Consider the following 23,326-nt stretch of genomic DNA (forward strand, 5'->3'; position numbering starts at 1 on the left):
TAAAGTTCTTGCTCAAGCTCCAACCCTGTAAACGCCTACATATGAGTATTACCATTGAACTCAGCAGGGGTACCCATGTGCATAAAGTTACTCACATGAGTAAAGTGTCCAGGTCTCACTTTATACTCATTCATTATTCATGTAAAACTTGTATTGGCTTCAAATTGATTTCTTCCAGATAAGGATTTGGTCTACTGAAAACATGCAGAATTTTGATTTTTAAATTACTCACTCACTCTCTTTTTCCTCTATCTCACACATGTAAAATGAAAGAAGAAAAAAAAGCTTCTTCATGAATATGCACATCTTTATTGTTCAGCCAGGGATAGCAACTGTGGTTGCACATAATTTTTTCAAGTATGATTTCACTGTAGACACCAGACGTAAGATACTGTATTTTTATTCAACATGCTATAACATAAGTTGCTCTAAATATAATTTTTCCTGAAACATTTCTTTTTGTACTTTGTCATCTCGTCATTTAGATCCTGTCTATACTGGTCAGGGAAAAAAGTTTTAGTACCTTTCTATGACAAATCATATTAAACCCTACTTCTTCCTAATATGGTGTCATTGATTTTTTTCTGGCCAGTGTAGAAAAAACTTTAATCTATCATGGGAAATGGGGTGAAATCTACACTGGACAAGTCACTTAAAATACATTGTAGAGAACTATCCTTCACTGAAGGATTAGAAGACCTAACAGGACTTTTCTGTCCTGATTTTTTGTGTTTCTATGATATATAGGAAAAAATTTAAATAAAATAAATTAAAAAGAAATAAAATATAAATTAAGACACATGACTTACATCTGTACTTATCTTCCAAATGTGCTTTACACAGGGAAACTACACCGGTTTTAAAAGATAAGACACGGATCCTTCCTGTTCGACCCCTGTTGATGATTATGATAAGAAAAACAAACACTGATTGATAATATAATCCACATATTTGAGGTCTTATTTAGGAGAATAATGCAACTTTTAAAATTAAACACAATCTTAACCACCAATCTTAGAGCCCCGATAATTGCTGGATATTTTAAAGAACAGGTTGGACAAATACATGTCAGGGATGCTCTATGTTTACTTGGTACTGCCTCAGCACAGAGGGCTAGACTAGATAACTTCTTCAGGTCCGTTCTAGCACTACATTTCTATGATTCTGTACTACTTCACAAAAATTAATTCTTGCGTAACTTATACATGACTTGTGGAATACACTGGTTAAACAGTGTTCATCAGCAGCTCCAAGACAAGTAACTGGTTGTAGGTCTGTAGTTAATGCTACGTTTTGCGCTTAAATCAGGGATTCAACATGAATGCAATGACAGTGTATCTCCCCACAATTACAACACTTACCGAGTCTGAACATTCACGGTACATAACCTTTAATTAGTTTGAGAGTTAATATTAATTTTAAAATGGGCCCTGTAAAAAATTTAACACCCTGTGCCAGTCTATTTTTCTAGTCCAAATGATTTAATAACCAAATCATGCACTCTTCAAATTTCCCATATAGACTGAATGTCACCACATTTGAAGACTTTAACGATTAATGGTTATTTTTCGCTTTTATTATTTATAACTGAAAGTGCTTCAGAAAGAGCTGACAAAGAAATGTTCTTATACAGAAAATTCAACGAATTGCCCTCTTTTCAAATGGCTGCCATTTCCTTTTGTGATCAATGGGAGTGAAGCTAAAAGTGCCTTTAGTAAACACTTCATCTTTTAATATGGCTACTACCTTCCACTGTTTACACTGGAAGTGAAGTCAAGATGTCTTTAGGGAAGATGGGGGTCCCAGACAGCATGAGGAGCCACCCTCTTCCCTATGGACAGCCTGACTTCATTCCTACTGGGAACACTGGGAGGTTGAAACGTGTCTTTGATTAGTGTCAGCATTAGCCTCAATTTATCAGTGACACCAAAGATGTAACATTCAAACACTTTCCACTCACTTTAAAGAGCCTGTATGGGCCCCACCCCTGACCATATGTGGTCTGTAATCATCCTCCTGTCCCATATCCACATGTGCTCTGCAGCCTCTCTATATCTACAACATCCTCCATGACTGTGTGCCATGCAACTTCACTGCTTGAAATCCTACTTCAGAACTCAGTTTTATTTCAATTTACTTTCAATGGCTGACGCCCACACGAAATAATATTCCAGTTAATATCCCAAATTTGATATATTTAAACAAAACAACCTCTCTCCCCCAAACAAATGATCAAAATATGTACAATACAATAAGCATATGTCTAACAACTCCTTTAGGCAGAAGTCTATCAATAATTTTCAGTCTGTAAGTGCCACTTTCACCATTGTCACTGAAAATAAGAACAATATTAATGCATGCAATTATAAAAGGCACCCCATGCTGTGCTGCACAGTATGCGAGCAGTTCAGCCAATAAATACATTTCCTCTGTAATACTGTCAAGATCAGCAGAACAGCCATTTACATGCATTGGTCCAAATTCTGTTATCATACAAGCGTAATACCTTAGTAAAAAAAACTCCACTGAAATGAAGAGACACTACAGATTTACATTGGTGTAACAGAGCAGAATTTGGTTCCCTCAGCACATCCCACTTTTATTTTTAAAAATATTCTTTTCCTATTTGTAAATCAGCATCTGTTATTCACTTATGTCACTTGAACATTGTGTTCTTATTCTTTTCTTCTTTGCACTTCCTCCCCTTCCTCAAATCCTTTCCAAATTCATTATCCTTTGTGCCCTCAGAAACCCATGCAGATAAATACCAGCCTCATGCAAATTATACAGGAGAGGCATGTAACATGATGCTTTTCCTGTGCGGTATATTAAATAGGAACTTACATGAAGCATGAGTTGGTTCAGTTGGCTACGCCCTCCTCCCTGCCTCCCAAGTCAAACAGATAATTTAGCATGTAACAGCAAATGAGTATGAATATCTGATCAATTAAAACAAATTTGAAACATATTGAATAGCTGCAAGGCTGTACCCCAAATTGGACCAGTCATTGCTAGTGTGTTCCGGTTATCAATACCTTTACAAATAACAGTTGGGAAGCATAATAAATGCAAATTATTAGGGCTTTTTTTTTTTTTTAAATGCCACAGAGTCTCTAATAGGAGAATGAATTCAAGAAAATCATTGCGGGATTTGTTTATTTACCCAATCAGTAACGCTAAATACATTTGACCCTTGGCTCTTCTTTCTGTGCTCATCCAGGGTATCACAAACACAAAACTTCAGTAAAAGGCCATGCACTTCCCTCATCCCTGGGTCCCTACAATGTTCCATCCAGTCCTGTATGATCTATTTCCCCAGCATCCCTTCCCTCAACAGCACAAACTATAATTTACAATGTATTTCCTTAAATTAAGTATTCTCACACCTTCTTATCAACTGTCTAAATGGGCCATCTTGATTATCACGACAAAAGTTTTTTTCTCCTGCTGATAATAGCTCATCTTAACTAATTAGCCTCCCACAGTTTGTATGGTAACTTCCAACTTATCTGTATACCTATATCTTACTGTATGTTCTATTCTATGCATCCGATGAAGTGGGCTGTAGCCCTTGACAGCTTATGCTCTAATAAATTTGTTAGTCTCTAAGGTGCCACAAGTACTCCTGTTCTTTTTACAATGTCGTAGGTTTCAATGAAATAAACAAACATAATGAGACCGAATTTAGCAAGAAAGAGCCTTGAGGAGAAGCAAGCAGGATTTGACACTAAGCTGCAGGAAGAGGTAGATACACTGGAGACCAGGGATACGGTCCAGAGTGACCTAGGCAAATTGAAGAATTGGGCCAAAAGAAATCTGATGAGGTTCAACAAGGACAAGTGCAAAGTCCTGCACTTAGGACGGAAGAATCCCATGCACTGCTACAGGCTGGGGACACGGCTAAGTAGCACTTCTGCAGAAAAGGTCCTGTAGATTACAGTGGATGAGAAGCTGGATACGAGTCAACAGTGTGGCCTTATTGACAAGAATGCTAACAGGATATTGGGATGCATTAGTAGGAGCACTGGCAGCAGATTGAGGGAAGTGATTCTTCCCCTCTATTCTGCTCTGGTGAGGCCACATCTGGAGTATTGAGTCCAGTTTGGTGCCCCCCACTACAGAAAGGATGTGGACAAATTGGAGACAGTCCAGCGGAGGGCAACAAAAATGATTGGGGGCTGGGGCACATGATTTACGAGAAGAGGCTGAGGGAACTGGGTTTCAGAGTAGCAGCAGTGTTAGTCTGTATTTGCAAAAAGAAAAGGAGTACTTGTGGCACCTTAGAGACTAACCAATTTATTTGAGCATAAGCTTTCGTGAGCTACAGCTCACTTCATCGCATGCATACTGTGGAAAATACAGAAGATGTTTTTATACACACAGACCATGAAAAAATGGGTGTTTATCACTACAAAAGGTCTTCTCTCCCCCCAACCCACTCTCCTGCTGGTAATAGCTTATCTAAAGTGATCACTCTCCTTACAATGTGTGTGATAATCAAGGTGTGCCATTTCCAGCACAAATCCAGGTTTTCCCCCCCTCCCCTCTCCTGTTGGTAATAGCTTATCTAAAGTGATCACTCTCCTTACAATGTGTATGATAATCAAGGTGGGTCATTTCCAGGGAACTGGGCTTATTTAGTCTGCAGAAAACAAGAGTGAGGGGGGATTTGATACCAGCCTTCAGCTACCTGAAGGGGGGTTCCAAAGAGGATGGAGCTAGGCTGTTCTCTGTGGTGAAAGATGACAGAATAAGGAGTAAAGGTCTCAAGTTGCAGTGGGGGAGGTCTAGGTTGGATATTAGGAAACACAATTTCACGAGGAGGGTGGTGAAGCACTGGAATGGGTTACCTAGGGAAATGGCGGAATCTCCATCCTTTGAGGTTTTAAAGGCCAGCCTTTACAAAGCCCTGGCTACAATGATTTAGTTGGGGTTGGTCCTGCTTTGAGCAGGGGGTTGGACTAGATGACCTTCTGAGGTCTCTTCTAACCCTAATCTTCTATGATTTTATTGCCCCAGCCTACACATCAAACATTTTTTGATTGGGAAGAATTGTAATTTGTATTCAGATTTTATTCATGTTTAGCTCTAAATACAAACTGGATCAGATATTTGTTTTCTGAAAACTCAAGTAGATTTAAAAAAAATTAACCTAAATATTAAATATAGGCCTGTTCTCTATCGCCTGTGAACAAAGCAAAAAATCTAGTGCAATCACAATACATAATATAACATGGCAGAATGACTATCCACATTAACTCGATGGCAGCTGTGGATTAAGTCAGAATAGGAAGCCCTCCATTTATAGAATCACCCCGTGGGAAGAGGTTTGGAGACATCTGCAGTTTCTGATCCAGAAATCAATAGGGCGTAATTACATGGATTAAAACTTGATGAAAGAAACATTCTTGGGGCATGGAAGTATTCCCAGGCTATGGCTCTTTATTTTAAATTTAATCCAAAACGTTGATGAAATTAAAAGCACACTCTCTCATCTACAGAGGTTTATTTTGCCACATGACATGCGAGTGTGTGTCTGACTTTAAGGATACCTAATAGATACTTCTAGTCTTAAGTAAGCAAGTCAGGGCTTGGACAGCCAAATTTGCAGAGCTGTTTGTTACTGTAAATCCAACAATAATCCAAAACTAGGCTGTTTTATTTAATTATTGTTAATTTAGGAGTTGTCCAAGCTCTAGGAGGCAGCTGATTAAAACAGCAAATTGAACAGATTTTCTGTAAGACTATCCAAGTAAATCTACCCCATCTTCTATAAATTCAGGAGTGTGGACTCAGCAGATCTAAATTCTAATTTGAAGGGGCCTTTGTTTGCTAAACCTGAATTTTAGAAGCCACATTACTAACCTAAGAAAATTCATTCAGATCTGTTGACTATTAAAAGTCACAAGTATATTGCACCACAGGTGGCCCCCTTTCCAGCCTCTAACAAGGATTACATACTAACAGCTCTAGAAAATGGGCCACTCTGAATAGGCTTAACTGTTGGAAGTTGCACAAGCATGAGCACACATATAATGAAAATTATGCTGTTGCTTTTTGATAATACTCTTAATTAGTAAAGATAAAGGTGTATTAACAAGGAAATTCAAAAGTGCCTTGCAGAGACGTAACTTAATGATGGGATGGAGTTCTGAAAAATGACCCCTAGATGCACGGACCATTTTAAAGTAGAATGTTCTGTTCTCCAGCTATATCACTTCTTAGCTTAATAAAACAATTTAGGATTCCAAGCCTAACTCAGGGCTGTATTGATTCAGCTAAGTGCAACCAGTAAGCCATTAGTTTTATTAAACTTGCACTATGACCACCAGCTTTCCAGCTTCAAGCCACTCATTTTGTAACCAGGAAGACAGCTCATTACCCCCAAATGTCATTAAAGCCTTTTAGTACAGTAAACTCAGACTACTTGCACATACGTGTCATAGACATTCAACAGCCAGTTGAGGCACATGTCCACACAGAGAGGGACGTTGACCAGGTTATTGTGCTCTTGTTCCAATCGATCATAAACGGTGGTCAAGCAGTTAATGATCTGAAGGATATCCATCGACTGGTCATTCTGTTTGAGGTTGTGCTGGTCCAAGGCATCACATGCAGCAGATAGACTCAGTAGATCCACTGTTTAAAGTAAAATAATAACAACAACAAAAAAAACACTCAGTCATTTCAAGCATTAACCCCCCTTCCCGACAATAATATATTTTGATTAAAATTTTCTTAAGCTTTCATCCCTTCCCCAACCCTTTGTCTGAAAATAACCTTTTATGCCCCAATCCTGCAGGCTCCCAAACATGCATTAGGTCAATGGTTCTCAAAGTATTTACCATTGTGGGCTGCATATGCACCTCTCTATGTGGCCCCATCCACACTATATATGTATATACATATATATACACATACACACACTATCTGTATGGCCAGTGGTGAGCTGGAGCCGGTTCACACCGGTTCGCTAGAACTGGTTGTTAAATTTAGAAGTCCTTTTAGAACCGGTTGTTCCGCGAGGGACAACCAGTTCTAAAAGGGCTTCTAAATGTAACCGGCCAAAAGTGGCGCCTTAGGCACCACCTCCATGGGTGCCCCACCGGCGGCTCCCCGCCCCACCCCCAGGCCCAGCTCACCTCAGCTCCGCCTCCTCCCCTGAATGCACCACCCCGCTCTGCTTCTCCGCCCCCCCCCCCCCACGAATCAGCTGTTCACGCAGGAAGCTGGGGGAGGCCGAGAAGCAGGCTGCCAGCTTCCTGCTCAGGCCCAGGGATGCGCAGGTGAGGTGGGGTGGGGGGGGGTGCGAGGAGGGCCGTCTGCACTGCAGCAAGTAACCGGGGGGGAGGGGGTGGCGTGCAGGGAAATCGCTCCCTCCTCAGATCACCTCTGCCTCCCTGGGCCTGAGCAGGAAGCCGCTGCCTGCTTCTCAGCCTGCACCAGCTTCCCGCCGAACAACTGATTCGTGGGAAGCCGGGGGGGGGGGGGGGAGGGCACGGAGAAGCAGAGCGGGGCGGTGCTTTCAGGGGAGGAGGCGGAGCGGAGGCGAGGTGAGCTGGGGCCGGGCGCGGGGTGGGGAGCTGCTGGTGGGTGCTCTGCACCCACCAATTTTCCCCGTGGGTGCTCCAGCCCCAGAGCACCCAGGGAGTCGGCGCCTAAGGCACCACTTTTGATGTGATCAGTGGGGGAGCGGCTGCTCCCCCCCAGCTACACTCCCCCACCCCTAGGAGCCAGAGGGACCTGCTGGATGCTTCCTGGGAGCTGCCCCAGGTAAGAACCTCCGGGACTCCCCACCTCGCCTCCTGGCAGGTACCTCTGGCTCTTAGGGGTAGGGTGGGCACCCACTATGATGGTCTACAAGACCCTCCTGCCCGGTTCTGGGGGCAGTCAGGGAACAGGGGAGGGCGGTGGATGGGGCAGAGGTCCTGGGGGGGTGGGCATCAAGGAACGCTGGGGGGGTTGGATGCGGCAGGAGTCCCGGGGGGTGGGGGTGGACAATGACCCGCTCGTGGGGTGAGGCGGGAACCCGTTGTTAAGATTTTGGCAGCTCATCACTGTGTATGGCCCTGAGGGTGTCCCATGGTCCACAGCGGTGTGCTGATTGGTCCGTGAGTTGAGAACCACTGCATTAAGGCTTTGCAGGACAAGGCCTTAGACTGTAAATTGTAAAAGTCAGAATAATTTCTTATTGTCTGTAAAAGACCTACCACACTATTGGATGCCATATAAATAAAATGTCTTATTCAGAGCATATAAAACATGAAATCATTTAATTTAATTTTTATATTCCTGTTGACAGTATTTGATTAAAAACATATTGAACATAATGTCATTTTAGGACATGCCAACTTTACTGAGGTTTTCCATCTATTTCCATCACATCATTACTTTTAGCAAATAAAATACCACTTACTAAAGATGATGGGAGAAATTTCAGAGGTGCCATATTCCATTGGAATATGTAGTTCTATCAAACTGACTTCTTGTGTCAATTTTTTTTTGTATTCTCTGTAACAATGTCATATAAAATATGTCAAAACCAAAATGAAACAATTTTGTCAAAACGAAGCGTTTCAATCATACAATTTTTTTTCACAGAATTTTTTCTTTTTGGAGAGTTTTGAAAATTTTCTGTTTTGTTCTGATACAGAATGAAGTGAAAATTCAAAATCCTTCAATAAATGGAACTTCTGTTCTTTACACTGTTCTACTTATTACCCTTAATCTCAAAATGCACCTCCCACTAAGATCAAAAACAGTTCAGTATCAACTGATTGAGGGAAGTATTTTGCCTCTAAGCTTGAAAGGATAACAATTTTCAGTGTTATGAGAGATGATTTTTAAAATGAAATGGGGATCATACAAGAAAGCAAGATAATGAGGGCTATCTATATTTGCACTCACTGCCATAATATCTGAGCACCTCACAAATATTTTATCCCCACACCACCTCCATGAAATGTGGAAGTATTGTTTTACTGACTTCACAGATAAGAAAGCAAACCAGACAGACTGAAAGCCAAATCCTGTCACTCTTACTCACATTGAGTTGATTTCAATAGGATAATCACGGAGTATGGTATAACTCAATGTGATTAAGTTTGGAAGAATCCAGCCCTAAGTGAAGATCATATAGGAATTAGGTGACAGAACTGGGAACTGAACCAAGATCTCCCAAGTTCTAGGTGAGTGCCCTAACCACAAGACCATGCTTCTTCTCTTTGAAATAAAGATTTTTAATGAGCTTTGACAAGCAACAATACTTCACAATTTAACAGATTTTAACAGTGAAGCAATAGCTTAATGTCACATTGGCCAAATTCACTTCTGATGCAACTTTAAATTCCGTCAAGAATGAATCTGGCTCTTTGTGTCCTACAGGACACTACTTTAGCCTTCCAGACTCAGCCACTGAATAATCTGCAAAGGGTTATACAATATGGATGGGATTTTCAGTAGTACTTATGGAATTTCAGAATACAAATCTCATTGAAAAAAATCAAAGGAACTTGTGCTCCTAAACCCCTTAAGGACATCTGAAAATCTTAGCTTATGTGCCTCATGTACCCAAATCCTAAAGCAAAGAAAAAGTATGTAATGATATATACATGACCCTACTGCCATACTAAAAGGTTTAGCTTACGGAGTGAATACATTTAATTTTTTTAAAAATATAAAGCATTTTTATTGTGGAGACTGTATCTCATTTAGGGACATGTAAAAAGGTAACTATCCTAAGATGTGTGTCTTGTTCAACAACAGCCTATTTATCAGCCCCATCTCTAAGGATCATAGAAAGATGCTTCTCTCTAGTAACAATTTATTAGTCAAATTCGAAATGCAGCACTGCATTCACAACACCTTTAACTTTAGCTTTAGGTTGCATGCTCAGTTCCTCTGTGACAATGAATCAATGGTAATTAAGTGGACCCTTCAAGCATTTGGGTGGCAGCTCAATTATACATGTGATTACAGATAAACATGGGTCATTCTATTTTGGGAACGCTTTTAACACTAATACGTGGCAGAATCTTAAAATGCTTTAAATGTGCTCTTTATTTATCTATCAAGCCTTCGGTCTTGTCTTGAAGTCTATCATATATGGGTATCTAATAACACATGGGGTGGTGTGATACCAGACTCTGCTGTAGGACAACTTCTACTCCTCCTGGACTTCGCCCCACAAAGGCATCAGGAGCTTAGTGGGAAAAGTACTGGAGGTCCATTTTCCCTCCAAGATATAAGACTCAGACTCCTCCCAAAATATGGACCCACATGCATGGTCATATCCTGAGACATAACCCCCATAACGTGGCTTAATGCAGTCAACTGAACAGATACAAAAGAGTTGTAAATCAATTTGTGTGTCCCTACCTGGGGGTTTGCACTGGTCTTAACTTAATCAATTAAAACCCAACGGGTTGCACACTGTGTAGTTTCTGTAGGCCGAGCTCATTGCACATACTCTGGTTTTCCAGTTTTCACAAAAAATCAATAGGGTTCTGCCCACTGATGCCTAGAACATTCCCTGAAGCTTTGAAATTAATTGGATGCAGTGTTCAAAAGCCATCATGTTACATCTTAACAGACAAATAGAGAAATTCCATCAAGTTGAGTGTAAGGCTCGGCCAATTATTTTAGATAAACTGGCAGTTTGTGCACTGATCAGCCTCTAGATATTTGTATCCCAGCCATGGTAAACAGTACTTTGGCTTTTAAAGAGAGAGATAGAAGTGGGTGTTTGTGCTTAAGGCCAACTCACATTCCCCATCAAAGACATGGGCAAGGGGGGACCTATTCTGTAAAATGGTACTCGTAATCTGATCTGAAGCATGGGAAAATCTAAGGACAATGCACGAGAGGCAAGTTTTAGGGAGAAAGCTGACAACTATCTCAGTAAGAAAAAACAATGAGGTGTCCTTGTGGCACCTTAGAGACTAACAAATTTATCTGGGCATAAGCTTTCACGGGCTAGAACTCACTTCATCAGATAAAAAAAGATAAAAAATACTCAGAAAAGAAAAAGAGATACTCAGTAGTAATCACATACTGAAACTGAGGGAAACTAAATATGGCTGGTAATTAAAATCATACAGGGATCTCACAGAATGCAAGGTCATCCCATGAGTAAACCTGATGTTCTCTGTTGATATATAAGTAAACTTTTAATTTAGTTAGTATACATAGAGCAAAAGAAGATAATTGGTAGAGAAACTACTGCATATTTTTCTCTTGTTGAATCTCCAGGAGAGGCTTGTAGAACAAAGTGAATTTTATTGACATCATAATGTTCAGATGCGGATTGCACTTAAAGAGGATACATTTTTAAAGCAATTCTGTACACAAGAAAATGAACATGCTTTGATGTGATTATCAAAGGGGAATGTACATTTAAAAGCAATGGTGAAATGATTATATCTAGTGTGTACATAATATGCTATAGTGCTGGGAGGCTGGAGCCACATCTGAGAATATTTCAGGGTAATACCATGTGCAAACATTTATCAGCACATGAATTTATTTGTGCAGGATCATCATCATTTTTTCTATATTTCTCTTTTTAGCCTTAATATACCTTTACATACATACACATATAAACTATACTCAACTCATTCTTACACTTAGTTTCCCAAAATCCTGTAAAGGCACAAAACAAACAGTCTAAGTATAGTTGATTATTTTAAAGCATTTTCATTTTTGACATTTAGAAACAGGACATATCTCCAGCTCTCAAGGCCTTCTATGAGGTAAATATAATCTGACTGGGAAATAAAAACAAACCTCAAAAGACAAAATGTCTTGTATTTTACAGATTTGGTGGATTTGCAGAAAACGAAAACAATCCAAGATTTCTCTCCTTCCCCACCAAGTTTCAAAGATCAAGTAAAAAGGAAGGAGATAAAAGCAATTACTTCAACTGGAAATTTGAGCTCTCTTGCTTATGTCTTGATGCCTTGAGATCCAAAATAATGTTCAATTTCTATTAGTGCCAAATTGAAAGAAACAGTAAAAAAACTCAATAATAACTTTGCTGCATAATTAAATTGGGTTCACAAATGCTGGTGAAATTGTAAGATAAGACTATTTAATGATGGTGTCTTTGTTCTTTGCAGGAATATTGCTTCTCAAATAGTGAGCACAAATAGTTATCCAGACTCCTCAAACAACTCTCTATGGATACAAGTGTGAAGAATGTGCTTAGGTATTTAGTATAGGTGCCACTGCATGTCTGTTAAAACATCTGGATCTCAGAAAATCTTCATTTGCCCTCAAGTAAACACTTATATAAAGACAAACTGTACCATAAACATACCATAAGACAGTATGAGAAAGAAGGAATTGTGTGCCAGTATAAATATAATCGTATGGCAGGGCAGTTCTTAAAAGTTTATAAAAGAAACAGTTGTCCTGCAATAGCTAGTCTAACAAATTGAGAATTTCTAAAAAATGTGGAAGCAGCAGCACAATATGAGATTAATCCAGCATCTAGTTTTCTCTATTATTTTGAATGGACAGATGATAAACAGAAGAAAAAGCTTTTATGAACACTGGGAGTGAAATCCCGGTCCAATTGAAATCAGTAGGAGTTATGCTATTGACATCAGTGGAGCCAGGTTCTCACCCAGGTAGTTAACATTTCTGAAATCTAAGAACCTATTTCTGATCACACTTAACAGAGTTACCCAGGTGTGGAACTAGGTAAACAAAATCCAAATCTGGCCCAAAAAGTGTTTTAGGTTCCATATGTTCAGGCACAAAAGTGTCTCAGTTACGCTTATATATTCAAGCTGTCCGGTGAGAACCATGTAATTCATAAACAGTTTCTTGAAGTGGATCTCCCATGGGAAATCAACACTTTAGAAAGGTCTATAGAATCAATAGAATGGTACAGGGTCAGAATAGACTCCCATTTGTAATGGAAAAGCCCATCAATGTTTAGTTCTTATCCCACTCTTGAAACTCTCTATAAAATTTAGGATTGATGCAAAACATAAACCTTAACAAGTCTATACTATACAAAGATTAAATAAGTTTGTATAGTTCCAAGTAAGAAGCACAGCAGATTCATGGCTAGACGCAACTTATTGGAACATATTTGTATTTGGCGTTTACATATTCAGAAATAGTCTGGCAACTACAAATAGTATATTTTTAAAGAAAGAAAGACAAAGATGGGAATAGTATATTGCTATCCTGCACATTTTCAGGGGATGAAACTGGGGGAGAGGAATCATATTAAGAATGGATATTTATATTTCTAATCTCTAAGAATTTCATTACTAATTCTTTATTACTATTTTAATATTGGCAAAACATTCCAAATTATACGAGTTTAGAAACATTGCGTGGGCTTGTAGGGATTTGGCAATTCTTCTCCCATCTTTCATTATGCTGCCAGAATTTTCAGTTACTGTCGAAAGTGTTCATTAATGCAAGACTTTCAAGGATTAACTCTGTGCATTAGTGAAACCTCTCATTTTAACTCACCCCTCCCTCAGCCCCATAGTGAATATGCTTAAAGATACTGAGGTTTGACACAGTTCCAAAGAGCATGTGAACACAGATCCCAGGCTGAAACAGAAGAGACAGTAGAAACATGTCTGCAACTATACCAGAAATTAAACTCTGTCTACAACTAAAAGTGAATGAATAAAATTAAAATATTACACAACAGTTTCACATGGCATTTAAAACTGTTTAATTTGTGTTTGATTGGTCTAATAAGGAAACTATGATCCATAATAAAGTAGGTAACTAGCCAATGTGAATACACAGCCAAGTATGACACAGGGTAGGTGTATACTGTATTCAGAGGTGTGATTGCAGCCCGTGTAGGCATACGCACATTAGCTTTAATTTAGCTAGTGTGGCTAAAACTAGCGATGAAGATGGGGTGGTGGTGGTACAGGTTTCAGTGTGGGTTGTACAAGCCCACCCAGGACCTTGGGTTCATACTCATGTTTAAGATTAATGCCACTATAGAATGCTCTAGACATTAACAGACCTATAAAGCACTGGTGAGACGTTCTCAGGCACTTCGGTAATGAGGGTGGCAAAAATTCCTATCTTAGCCTGTTTATTTAGGTAACATTTAGAAATTGTTAACTTAGGATCAGATTTATACTTTTGTCTTAACTTTGTCTGAGGCAGGTTTGAGTGGTACAAAACTGAAAAATAGAGGCAATGATTCTGGTTCAAAGTGTTCATGTAGTTGACAGACTTTTGTTCATGAAATATTTTCTTTTTTCTAAAAGTTGCCAAACAGGTTTGCCCTTTTGGCAGAAGAGACGAGAAGAAAGTCTATAAAGCACAGGCATATACTTACAGCAGAGCGCTTTCTGCAGTCTTCGAAGTTTCATGGCAGTTCTGTAAGCCGAGAATCTGACATTGTTCAGGTCAGCTACAAGGGGAAAGTTAAAAAAAGAAAGGATCACTACTTCACCAGAAAAGCATATGGATTCAAAGACCAGCTAACAAATCAGGTTATAAACCTAAATCAAGAAAATACCCACTGGTTTGTGTGTGAAAAATTACAAGTACAGGGAGGGGGGAAATCTGTTAAAAATTAGTTTTCTAATGCAATAATCAATATGATCAATAATTATCAACAGTCATTTAACAGAGTATTGTCTTGCTCTGGGTGCAATGATATTTTGAATTCCATGGCACCTAAAACATCATAATCATCAAAAATGGCATTTCATGTTATTGTGAAGATACCATATCTTCTAAGGTTATGCCCAATTTAAGAGAGTTAAGAATCTTAAACTCCTCCCTCTCTGCTTTATATATGCCCTGTAAGGGCAGCTGGAAGAGAGATTTCTTCACAGATAAAACTGGTAGGCTAATGCTAGGCTCTGCACATGGGAACCAGCAACAGGATACAATCCAGTTTTGTAATGTACAGAAGTTAGTCAGTTTCACTTAGTGCTGTGTTTAAGAAAGTGTAGGCCATGCTCCAAGATCCAAAAGGTTCTTCCCAAGTCTACTCCTCCTTTGATTTATCTAGAGAGGTAGCTTTTCAGGTGCTCTTTTGAAGTTGTAATGAGCTGACTGGCTCCTACTATTCACAGGCAGACAGGAGTGAGAGTGGCCAAGAAACATATTATGTAACAAGGCTGTAACAATGCTGTTATTCCAGCCCTATCATTTAAAGATATATTATCATGGCGAACAAAACCAAAATATTTGTAATTTCCTACTGAACCTGAACAGAGTTGAAAAACTATTTCTAAAATCAGGGCAGCACAGACAAAATCTCTGCTGGGCTACAGACCAAACCAGTTACATGGGGAAGGGGATGTAACAATAGTATATTTTACAACCATTAGTTAAGCCTCTCAGCAACTTGTGATATTGGCAAAGGCTATGCAAGGATGATTCAACAGTGAAATGCAGCTATTTTTGGGGTAAAGCACAACAGCTATTTAACAGCCTAAGGAGGTTTGGGACAAGAAATAATACCATGTAAAACTAAAACCAAAGGGGCAATATTAGGCAGATATAATACAATTAATCAAACTGGAAGAAATCTGTGTTAATACCCTTATTCAGGAAAATTGCCACTGAATTATTAATGATCAGATAGTAGTCTTCTGATTCATATCCTATAGACACTGCCACTGGTGGTAGGTAACAGAGCATTGTTAAATGGAAAGAGCAATATAGACTGAAGGATAGAAACTATCTAACCCTGGCTCTGATCCAACTTGCTGGTGGTCTTGGGCAAATCACTTAATTTCTCAAATCAAAAATTACAGAAGCTTGAGATCTGGATGCAAATATGTGCACATTATGTGATTGTGGTGACGAGCAAAGGTATTTAACAAGTTAACTGCAGCTGCAATCCTGGTAAATCCATCAGATAACCTAGGTGTGCTACAGCATTCACGTTTTTTGTGCAGGCAAAAGGGGCCTATGCTTTTTCAAGATGATGCCCTCAATCTCAATTTCCCCACAGAGACATGATGAGGCCAAATAAGTGCTTTGAAGGTGTAAACTGATACATATGTGCAAAGAGTTACTCACAAAGTGGAATCTCAGGTCTATATATCCATCCATCTAATCCACTTTAGAATGCTACTGATGTTTGAGTACTATCCCAATTACATAATATATTTTCATTAAGCTATTTTGTGAGAGTATTTTGAGGTTTGCTTATTTGATAGATGGTATCTAACTTCTACCTAAGTATGCAAAATGCTCTACCCAAAGCATCTGCCTTGTAGAGGAGATTGGCGGCTTTCATCATTGTGTATTTGCGGATTTCCTTCTCTCTACACAATTCTGTGCACCTTTCTAATGGCACCTCTCTCGTGTATTGTTCCTGCCAACTCTAACTCTCTATAATACTGACAGGTCCATAAACCTTAATGTAGTTTGGAATAAACTGTGTATTTAAATAAAGTAACTTAATCAGTCTTGAAGGCAAATTAATAACGTCCTCCTTTGCCACGCTACTGAGATTTCGATTTCACTTTGTACACTTGTTTACTCCTTTGTTGGAAATCTGCACTTCTATTCTGAAAAAAACACCTTGTAATTTTAGGACAAGAAGGGGCAAACGTTCTTTGTTAGAAGTGAGATGGGGGAAGAGTGAGCAGTGTGGAGGGTAACAAAAACAAGGCTTTGGCTAGCATTTGACCAGAGGACTAAGCAGTCATTAAATGCCAGTTGCACAGGGTGATGAAGTTTCTCTGCTTATGATTTACATTTTATATACACATTGCAGTCCTACTGCTGTGGAGTCTATGAAGTCATTTATGTTTTCCATCCATTTTTCTGCAAACACAATATAATACTGTATTTCCATTCACCCAAGAGATGCTGCTTGCTGAGCATCTGAACCTACAAAGCATAAAATACAGAAATGGAATACAAGTGATGGTGGTGCAGGGAGAAGCTATAACGTCTGGAAGGAAGTTAGATGAACTGGAAAGAACAACAGTTATTTTGTATCAATATATGGTGTTGTGAAACCTTGTTACCCTGTTGCTCTGATCTTAACATACTGCCTCTATTCTCTTAGTGGAAGGTTATCTAGAAATTAACGAATAACTGATCTTTCAATTCGCTGGCAGTTCCAAAAACCAAGGGGAAACAGATTTGAGTTGAACCAAAAATTTCAAAACATTTAGGTGACCTGAAAAAGTTGACCAAAATTTTGTTTTTAGTCACCTGAAACCCCTCCCCCGGAACTTTTTATAAATAGAAGCAAAGGAAATGTAGGGCTAGAGCAGGGATTGGCAACCTTTGGCACGTGGCCTGCCAGGGTAAGCTCCCTGGCGGGCCGGGCCGGTTTGTTTACCTGCTGCGTCCACAGGTTTGGCTAATCGCAGCTCCCACTGGCCACGGTTCATCACTCCAGGCCAATGGGGGCTGCCGAAAGCGGCGCGGACTGAGGGATGTGCTGGCCGCTGCTTTCCGCAGCCCACATTGGCCTGGAGCGGCGAACCGCGGCCAGTGGGAGCTGCGATGGGCTGAACCTGCGGATGTGGCAGGTAAACAAAGCGGCCCGGCCCACCAGGGGGCTTACCCTGGCAGGCCGCGAGCCACAGGTTGCGAATCCCTGGGCTAGAGTCACAAAGCAGCAGCAAGAGGACTCCTATATTGCAGGACAGTGCCCCATTCACAGGGTTATGAAATATTCTAGTATAGGTGTCTCTCAGGCTCTCCTGCTAAAGGGTGTTCCACTGTGTCTAAATAACTAAATAATTATTGGATCAGCAACATGAACTTGGGTAAACATGCCTGTCCTATGAGAGCACTAACCACCAGGCTAGAGAGGCACTCTGACGATGTGCTAATGACTATTCAAGTATTTTATACACTGCGGAATAGCTCAACAAGAGAGACTGTTGGAAACCCACACCAGAATAGCCCATAGCCCAGCAGCTAGAACTCTCTCCTCTAGCATAGGAGACCCTTCTCAAATCCCTTCTCCACAACGGACAGAGGGGAGAATTGAACTGAGGTCTCCATCAGGCTAAAGATTGTAAGGGAGCCACGGCCGCTGCCGCCACCACCAGCCTCCTGTTCAATGTCTTGGCTTGTTAATATTGAGTGGGCTATAATATGGAGCTGGAGGACACTTGATGGTAATAGCCAGGCACTCAGTTTTATCTGAATCCACAACCAGACCAGGGTACACTGCTTCTTGCCCCACCAGACTGGCCATCAGCTGCAGCGATTCACCAAACTGAGCCAACAAGACCAACCCATCTGCATATTCAAGATCTGAAAGCAGAATGGCATTCAGCTCAGTGCTCAGACAACAGCTGCTATTCAAACAACAAAAGATTAGGCGGCTCCACAGGGTAGTTTATTGGCACTTAACAACTGGAGGACTAGAGTTCAAATTCCAAGTTAGATCATAGGGGAAAACATGTTCTTCCTTTGAGATGATGCGTTTGTTGCTTCTTGCACAACAAAGGTAGCTAGACCTGTCAGTTAGCAGAAACCTGCATCTATGGATCTGCTTGGCAGCTTTCTCAAGATGTGTCTGGCCCTATTCAGAGGCTATTGTGTACCTTACAGCTCCTCTTTCTTTATCATTGTCTTTATCTCTGGGATTTCCAGCAGTGATTTTCTTTTATCTTCTATCCTTTCTCTACCTTTTTTCTCTTCTCTTTTGGAGAAATTCCTGTAGTTTTTCCTCGCTTGGGGCTCTGCTGCAGCTGGTGAATCACTGGGACCAAAATGCCCTTGCTGCTAGAAGCTGATCCAGTTTAACAAAGCTCCAAGCTTGAAAAGAAGAAAGTCAGGGGAGCAGTCTTGCCTCCTTAAATAGCTTCAGCACTGGCAGCAGTTGAAGTAACTGACAGCAGGCACAGAAAGAGAACAAAACATACTCAGCGGGTGGCTAACTCAAGCATCAGTGCACTTGTGTGTGTGGAGAGGGGAATCGGAGCAGCAATCTACCAAGAGACAACTAAGAGGGGATGTGATAGAGATCTATAAAATTGTGACTGGTGTGAAGAATATGAAGACGACAGAACTAGGGGGTCACCCAATGAAATTAATAGGCAGCAGGTTTAAAACAAACAAAAGGAAGTACTTCTTCACACAACACACAGTCAACCTCTGGAACTTGTCACCAAGGAATGTTGTGAAGGCCATAAGTGTCTGCAAAAAAAGAATGGGATAAGTTCATGGAGCATAGGTCCATCAATAACCTTAAGCCAAGATGGTCAAGGATGCAACCCTGTGCTCTGGGTGTCCCTAGCTTCTGTTTCCCAGAAGCTGGGAATGGGTGACAGGGGATAGATCACTAACTGATTGCCTGTTCTGTTTATTCCCTTAGAAGCATCTGGTACTGGCTAGTGTCAGAAGACAGGATACTGGGCTAGATGGACCATTGGTCTGACCCAGTATGGTCATTCTTATGTTCAAGGGGGTAAGATAATCACTAATGCAAATAAATATACTTCTATGGGCAAGTCAAAGCAGAGTCTTCTTACTCTAAGGGCAAGTCTTCCTACTCAGGAAAAAAGGGCCAGACACTCTCATCTAGCTTTAGTATGGATCATCCATAGCTCTTGTCCCCTTCCCAGACATTCTCCCTATGATTCTGATCATAAAGGAGAAAACCCTTTTCACCGAGAGAGTCCACTAAGGGTCACCCCCTGAACTGAAAACAGATAGGAAAACTAAGGAGGCAAGGTTAAAAAAAAAAGATGAACACCATAAATTATCTGAATCATGGGTGCCTGGAGGCTGAACAAGGCCAAACCCAAAAGAAATGGACTACTCTAATGCTATATCATCAGATTCCTTATATCTCAAGAGGGTAACTTTCAGGCTTCAGGTGATCCTAAAAGTGAGAAACAGGTACTTGAGAACATCTCTCCCCCCAAGTATACTGCAACACTGATGACAAGGATTACCTAGTCTTTTGGAATGAAGCAGACAGAGGAAAAGAACATACAGGAATCACTAAAAATCATATTTCCATCCAAGAGAAAAAAGAAATCAGGATTCGCTGTCCATACATCCAGAAACAACATTGTGATGGTGCCCTCTATCAGGCTTTATGGAAATATACTTATGAATTTATATATGACATAACTAGAATGTGTTTTATACTACATATGCCATGTAACATATTTCTGTAAAGGTTATGATCTACTGAATCTATTAATCCTATCTGCAAGCATGTATCATTTTTGTATATGAAGTTATGAATATTGGCTGCATACTTGTTTGATTCTGAGTAGATTTTAGTGAAGCAGCTGGTCAGTTTCCTGAGAAAAAAGACTATTCTCAGTAAGTGCCCAATCAAAAAGCGCTTATGCCAACAATACATTTGGAGATGCCAGTCCACATGTGGGCTTTCCCAGGAATGTGGCTTGGCTGGTAAGGAACTCAGTCATGCATGGACATGTGACTTGCCCAGGTGACTCCAAAACTCCATTTTGTAGCATAGGAGAGAGGAGGGGGTCTCCACCCACAAGAGAAAGCCTATTTAAACCCCTGGGAGATCCCCCCATTTTGTCTTCAGCTGTCTAAAGAGAGAGCCTCTCCACCCCCAAAGATACCTGAAAGAAACAAACAAAGGACAGTAACTATAGCGGGTGTGAATGATTGCTGGACCCAGACTAGAAGGAGACTAGTCTGTAAAAGAAAGATTACTGGAACTGGTGGGGTTTTTGTCTGTATTCAGTTTTATTGCCCTACTAGACATAGACTTGCGTGTTTTATTTTATTTTTCTTGGTAATTCACTTTGTTCTGTCTGTTACAACTTGGAACCACTTAAATCCTACTTTCTGTATTTAATCAAATCACTTTTTACTTATTAATTAATCCAGAGTATGTATTAATACCTGGGGGGTGGGGGGGGAGGGAAACAGCTGTGTCTGTCAGGGTCATAGAGGGTGAACAATTTGAGTTTACTCTGTATAAGCTTTATACAGGGTAAAATAGATTTATTTAGGGTTTGGACCCCATTGGGAGTTGGGCATCTGAGTGTCAAGGACAGAAAAACTTCCTAAGTTGCTTTTAATTAAGCCTTCAGATGTTAGGGGACGTGGTTCAGACCTGGGTCTGGGTTTGCAGCAGGCTAGAGGGTCTGGCTCAAACCAGGCAGGGCACTGAAGTCCTAAGCTGACAGGGCAGGAAAGCAGGAGCAGTAGTAGTCTTGGAACATCACGTGGCAACCCCCCAGGGTTTCTGTGACCCAACCCGTCACAAACATTTTCAGTCCAGAGAGGGATAAACCTTCTCCAAGGGAGATGCATTCATTCCATGATTATGTTACAGAAGCGTAGATGCTAACTCTATGGGTGCTCTGGGGCTGGAGAAAAAAAAAAAAAAAAGGTGGGTGCTCAGCAGCCACCAGCCACCTGCTGATCAGTTCCTTCCCCTCCCCTCAGCGCCTCCTACCCACCACTGATCAGCTGTTTGGCAGCGGGTGGGAGGTGCTGGGGGGAGAGGGCGGAGCAGGGCAGGAAGAGGCAGAGTCTCGGGGAGGGGACTCTGTGATCCTTGCAAGTTTCCACCTCAGCTTTACTGTTCAACTGAAGCTTTCCTTTGCCTAGCTAAAAGAATTCAAGAAGCTGTTGATGAACATTAGAAGATCCCTGGCAAACATTAAATAGGACTTCAATAGTTTCTTCCTGTGCTACACACTATCACAGGTGCCATAAGATTCTCCATCAGCTCCATGGCAACAAATGCAGTAGCCAGATTCCCAGATCAAATGTCTTCCTCCAGGTTCAGTAACTGACAACAAGTTATGCAACAAGAAGTGGTGTTCCTTTCATACGTAAAACTTTAATCAAAGGGATTCCAGACCCTTTAGAAGAAGATCTTGACAACACAAATATCAGATAAGGAAGACCTTCTCAGCACCTGAAAGCATCAAGCAATTTGCATGCCTATATGCTAGCGACCAAGAACTACCACCCAATTAGTGGATATCCTATGTGGGAAAGAGTACGGCCCTCCAGAGAGAGTCCTTGGAATTACAAAATATGCAATCAAATTAGAAAAATTCAGAACAAATTCATCTTATTTTTCTCTGCCTCTATGTTTTCAGTTTTTGTACTGAAAAAACGCAAATGAATTGTATAAATTGCCATATGATAAGCTGGAACTTTTGATAGCCAGCAAAGTGGAGTGAGATGGAAGTATGGAATAAACACATAAAATAGGGGTCTCTGGTAAAATAATCTTTAGTGAAACAGATAAATATTAAAATGTAAATGATTATCATTAGGTTCTGTAATCAATACGCTATTGAGATGAGTGGGAATGTGCACACCTCCTTTAGAGTTACCTGTTTCTGGCTATACCTTTGCAACCCTAAAGGTTAGAAATACAGTTTTTGGTTTTTTAAATGAAAGCTTAGATTCTGTAGCACAGTTCTGCTACAAACTCCATTGCAGCAGTCATAAAACACATGGAATCAATCTCTAACTTGAAAAAGTTGAGCTGCACTACCAGCTGTATCTTCAATGCATTTGCAGTCTTGTTGCTTCTACTGTAATTTTCCAACTGCAATCATTACATACAACATGAGTTTGAGTGAATCTTTTTGGCAGTGAATGGTCAGCTGAAGGTCTTTTAATTGTAAGGTGACTAGCATTGAAAATTTGAGCCACCTGCTTGAATTAACAGTAACATAACAACATCAAGATGCAGACTAAGACAGACAGAAATTGGCCTCTCAGGGATACTATTAAACATCCATTTTTTTTCAGGTTTAACTGCAGTTTCCATATATGGATTTGAGGGAGGGTGGGAAATTTTTTTGATTTAACACTAAAACCAGATTCCTTACATACATATACCTTACTGTATGGAAAGAAAAACATGTAATTTTTTTAAAAAGATGACTGATAAAGAATGACTCCAATAACAGATGAAATGTCTGACAGGGAGGAATGTTTCACATCTATGGTCTGGACACTATACTCTGGTGAAAATGTTGTTACATAACTGCTTTTCAAAGTCTTTCTTGAACAGACCAGTCATTCAACAGTTGCTCCAGCTGTTAAAGAGTGCTGAATGACTGGGATGTTTCATTCAATAATGTACTGTCCTCTGACACAGATTAAGCTGCCTATATGATTAAATGTTTCTGGGATGGTCCAAGCTCTCTCCTGCCAAATTCTGCTCATATAACAAGCTTGGCAGACATTAAAAAAAACAAAATCTAATTAGAGAGTAACTCAGGAAGCCATTTCAACTTGGGAACCACTGTGTTCTTTAGTTTAAAAGAATGTATGTATTTTAAATTGGTCACAATAAAGCTCATGGACACAATTCAAGTGTCCTTCCTGAAGGACAACAAAACATTACAGTGCTACATGATTCTGCGGG

The 23,326-nt window shown here is 40.3% G+C and overlaps 1 protein-coding gene and 1 long non-coding RNA gene across 8 annotated transcripts in view; one reads left to right on the forward strand and one right to left on the reverse strand.

Annotated features, from left to right (window-relative positions):
* DMD (dystrophin) overlaps positions 1–23,326 on the reverse strand; it is a gene marked incomplete at both ends in the record, with an annotated part of 1,846,964 nt that overhangs the window by 59,062 nt on the left and 1,764,576 nt on the right. For all 7 annotated transcript variants that reach the window (XM_084636024.1, XM_084636023.1, XM_084636025.1 and 4 more), the window contains 3 exons: positions 810–895; positions 6,438–6,639; positions 14,330–14,404. In XM_084636024.1, the coding sequence (XP_084492150.1) occupies positions 810–895; positions 6,438–6,639; positions 14,330–14,404 (363 nt within the window). The remainder of the gene's footprint in view (positions 1–809; positions 896–6,437; positions 6,640–14,329; positions 14,405–23,326) is intronic.
* Positions 1–23,326, forward strand: part of LOC311524710 — a 63,925-nt gene that overhangs the window by 37,701 nt on the left and 2,898 nt on the right. The gene's annotated exons all lie outside the window — the stretch shown is intronic.

This window comes from Lepidochelys olivacea, assembly GCF_965140295.1.
Source record: "Lepidochelys olivacea isolate rLepOli2 genome assembly, chromosome: 1".
NCBI lineage: Eukaryota > Metazoa > Chordata > Testudines > Cheloniidae > Lepidochelys > Lepidochelys olivacea.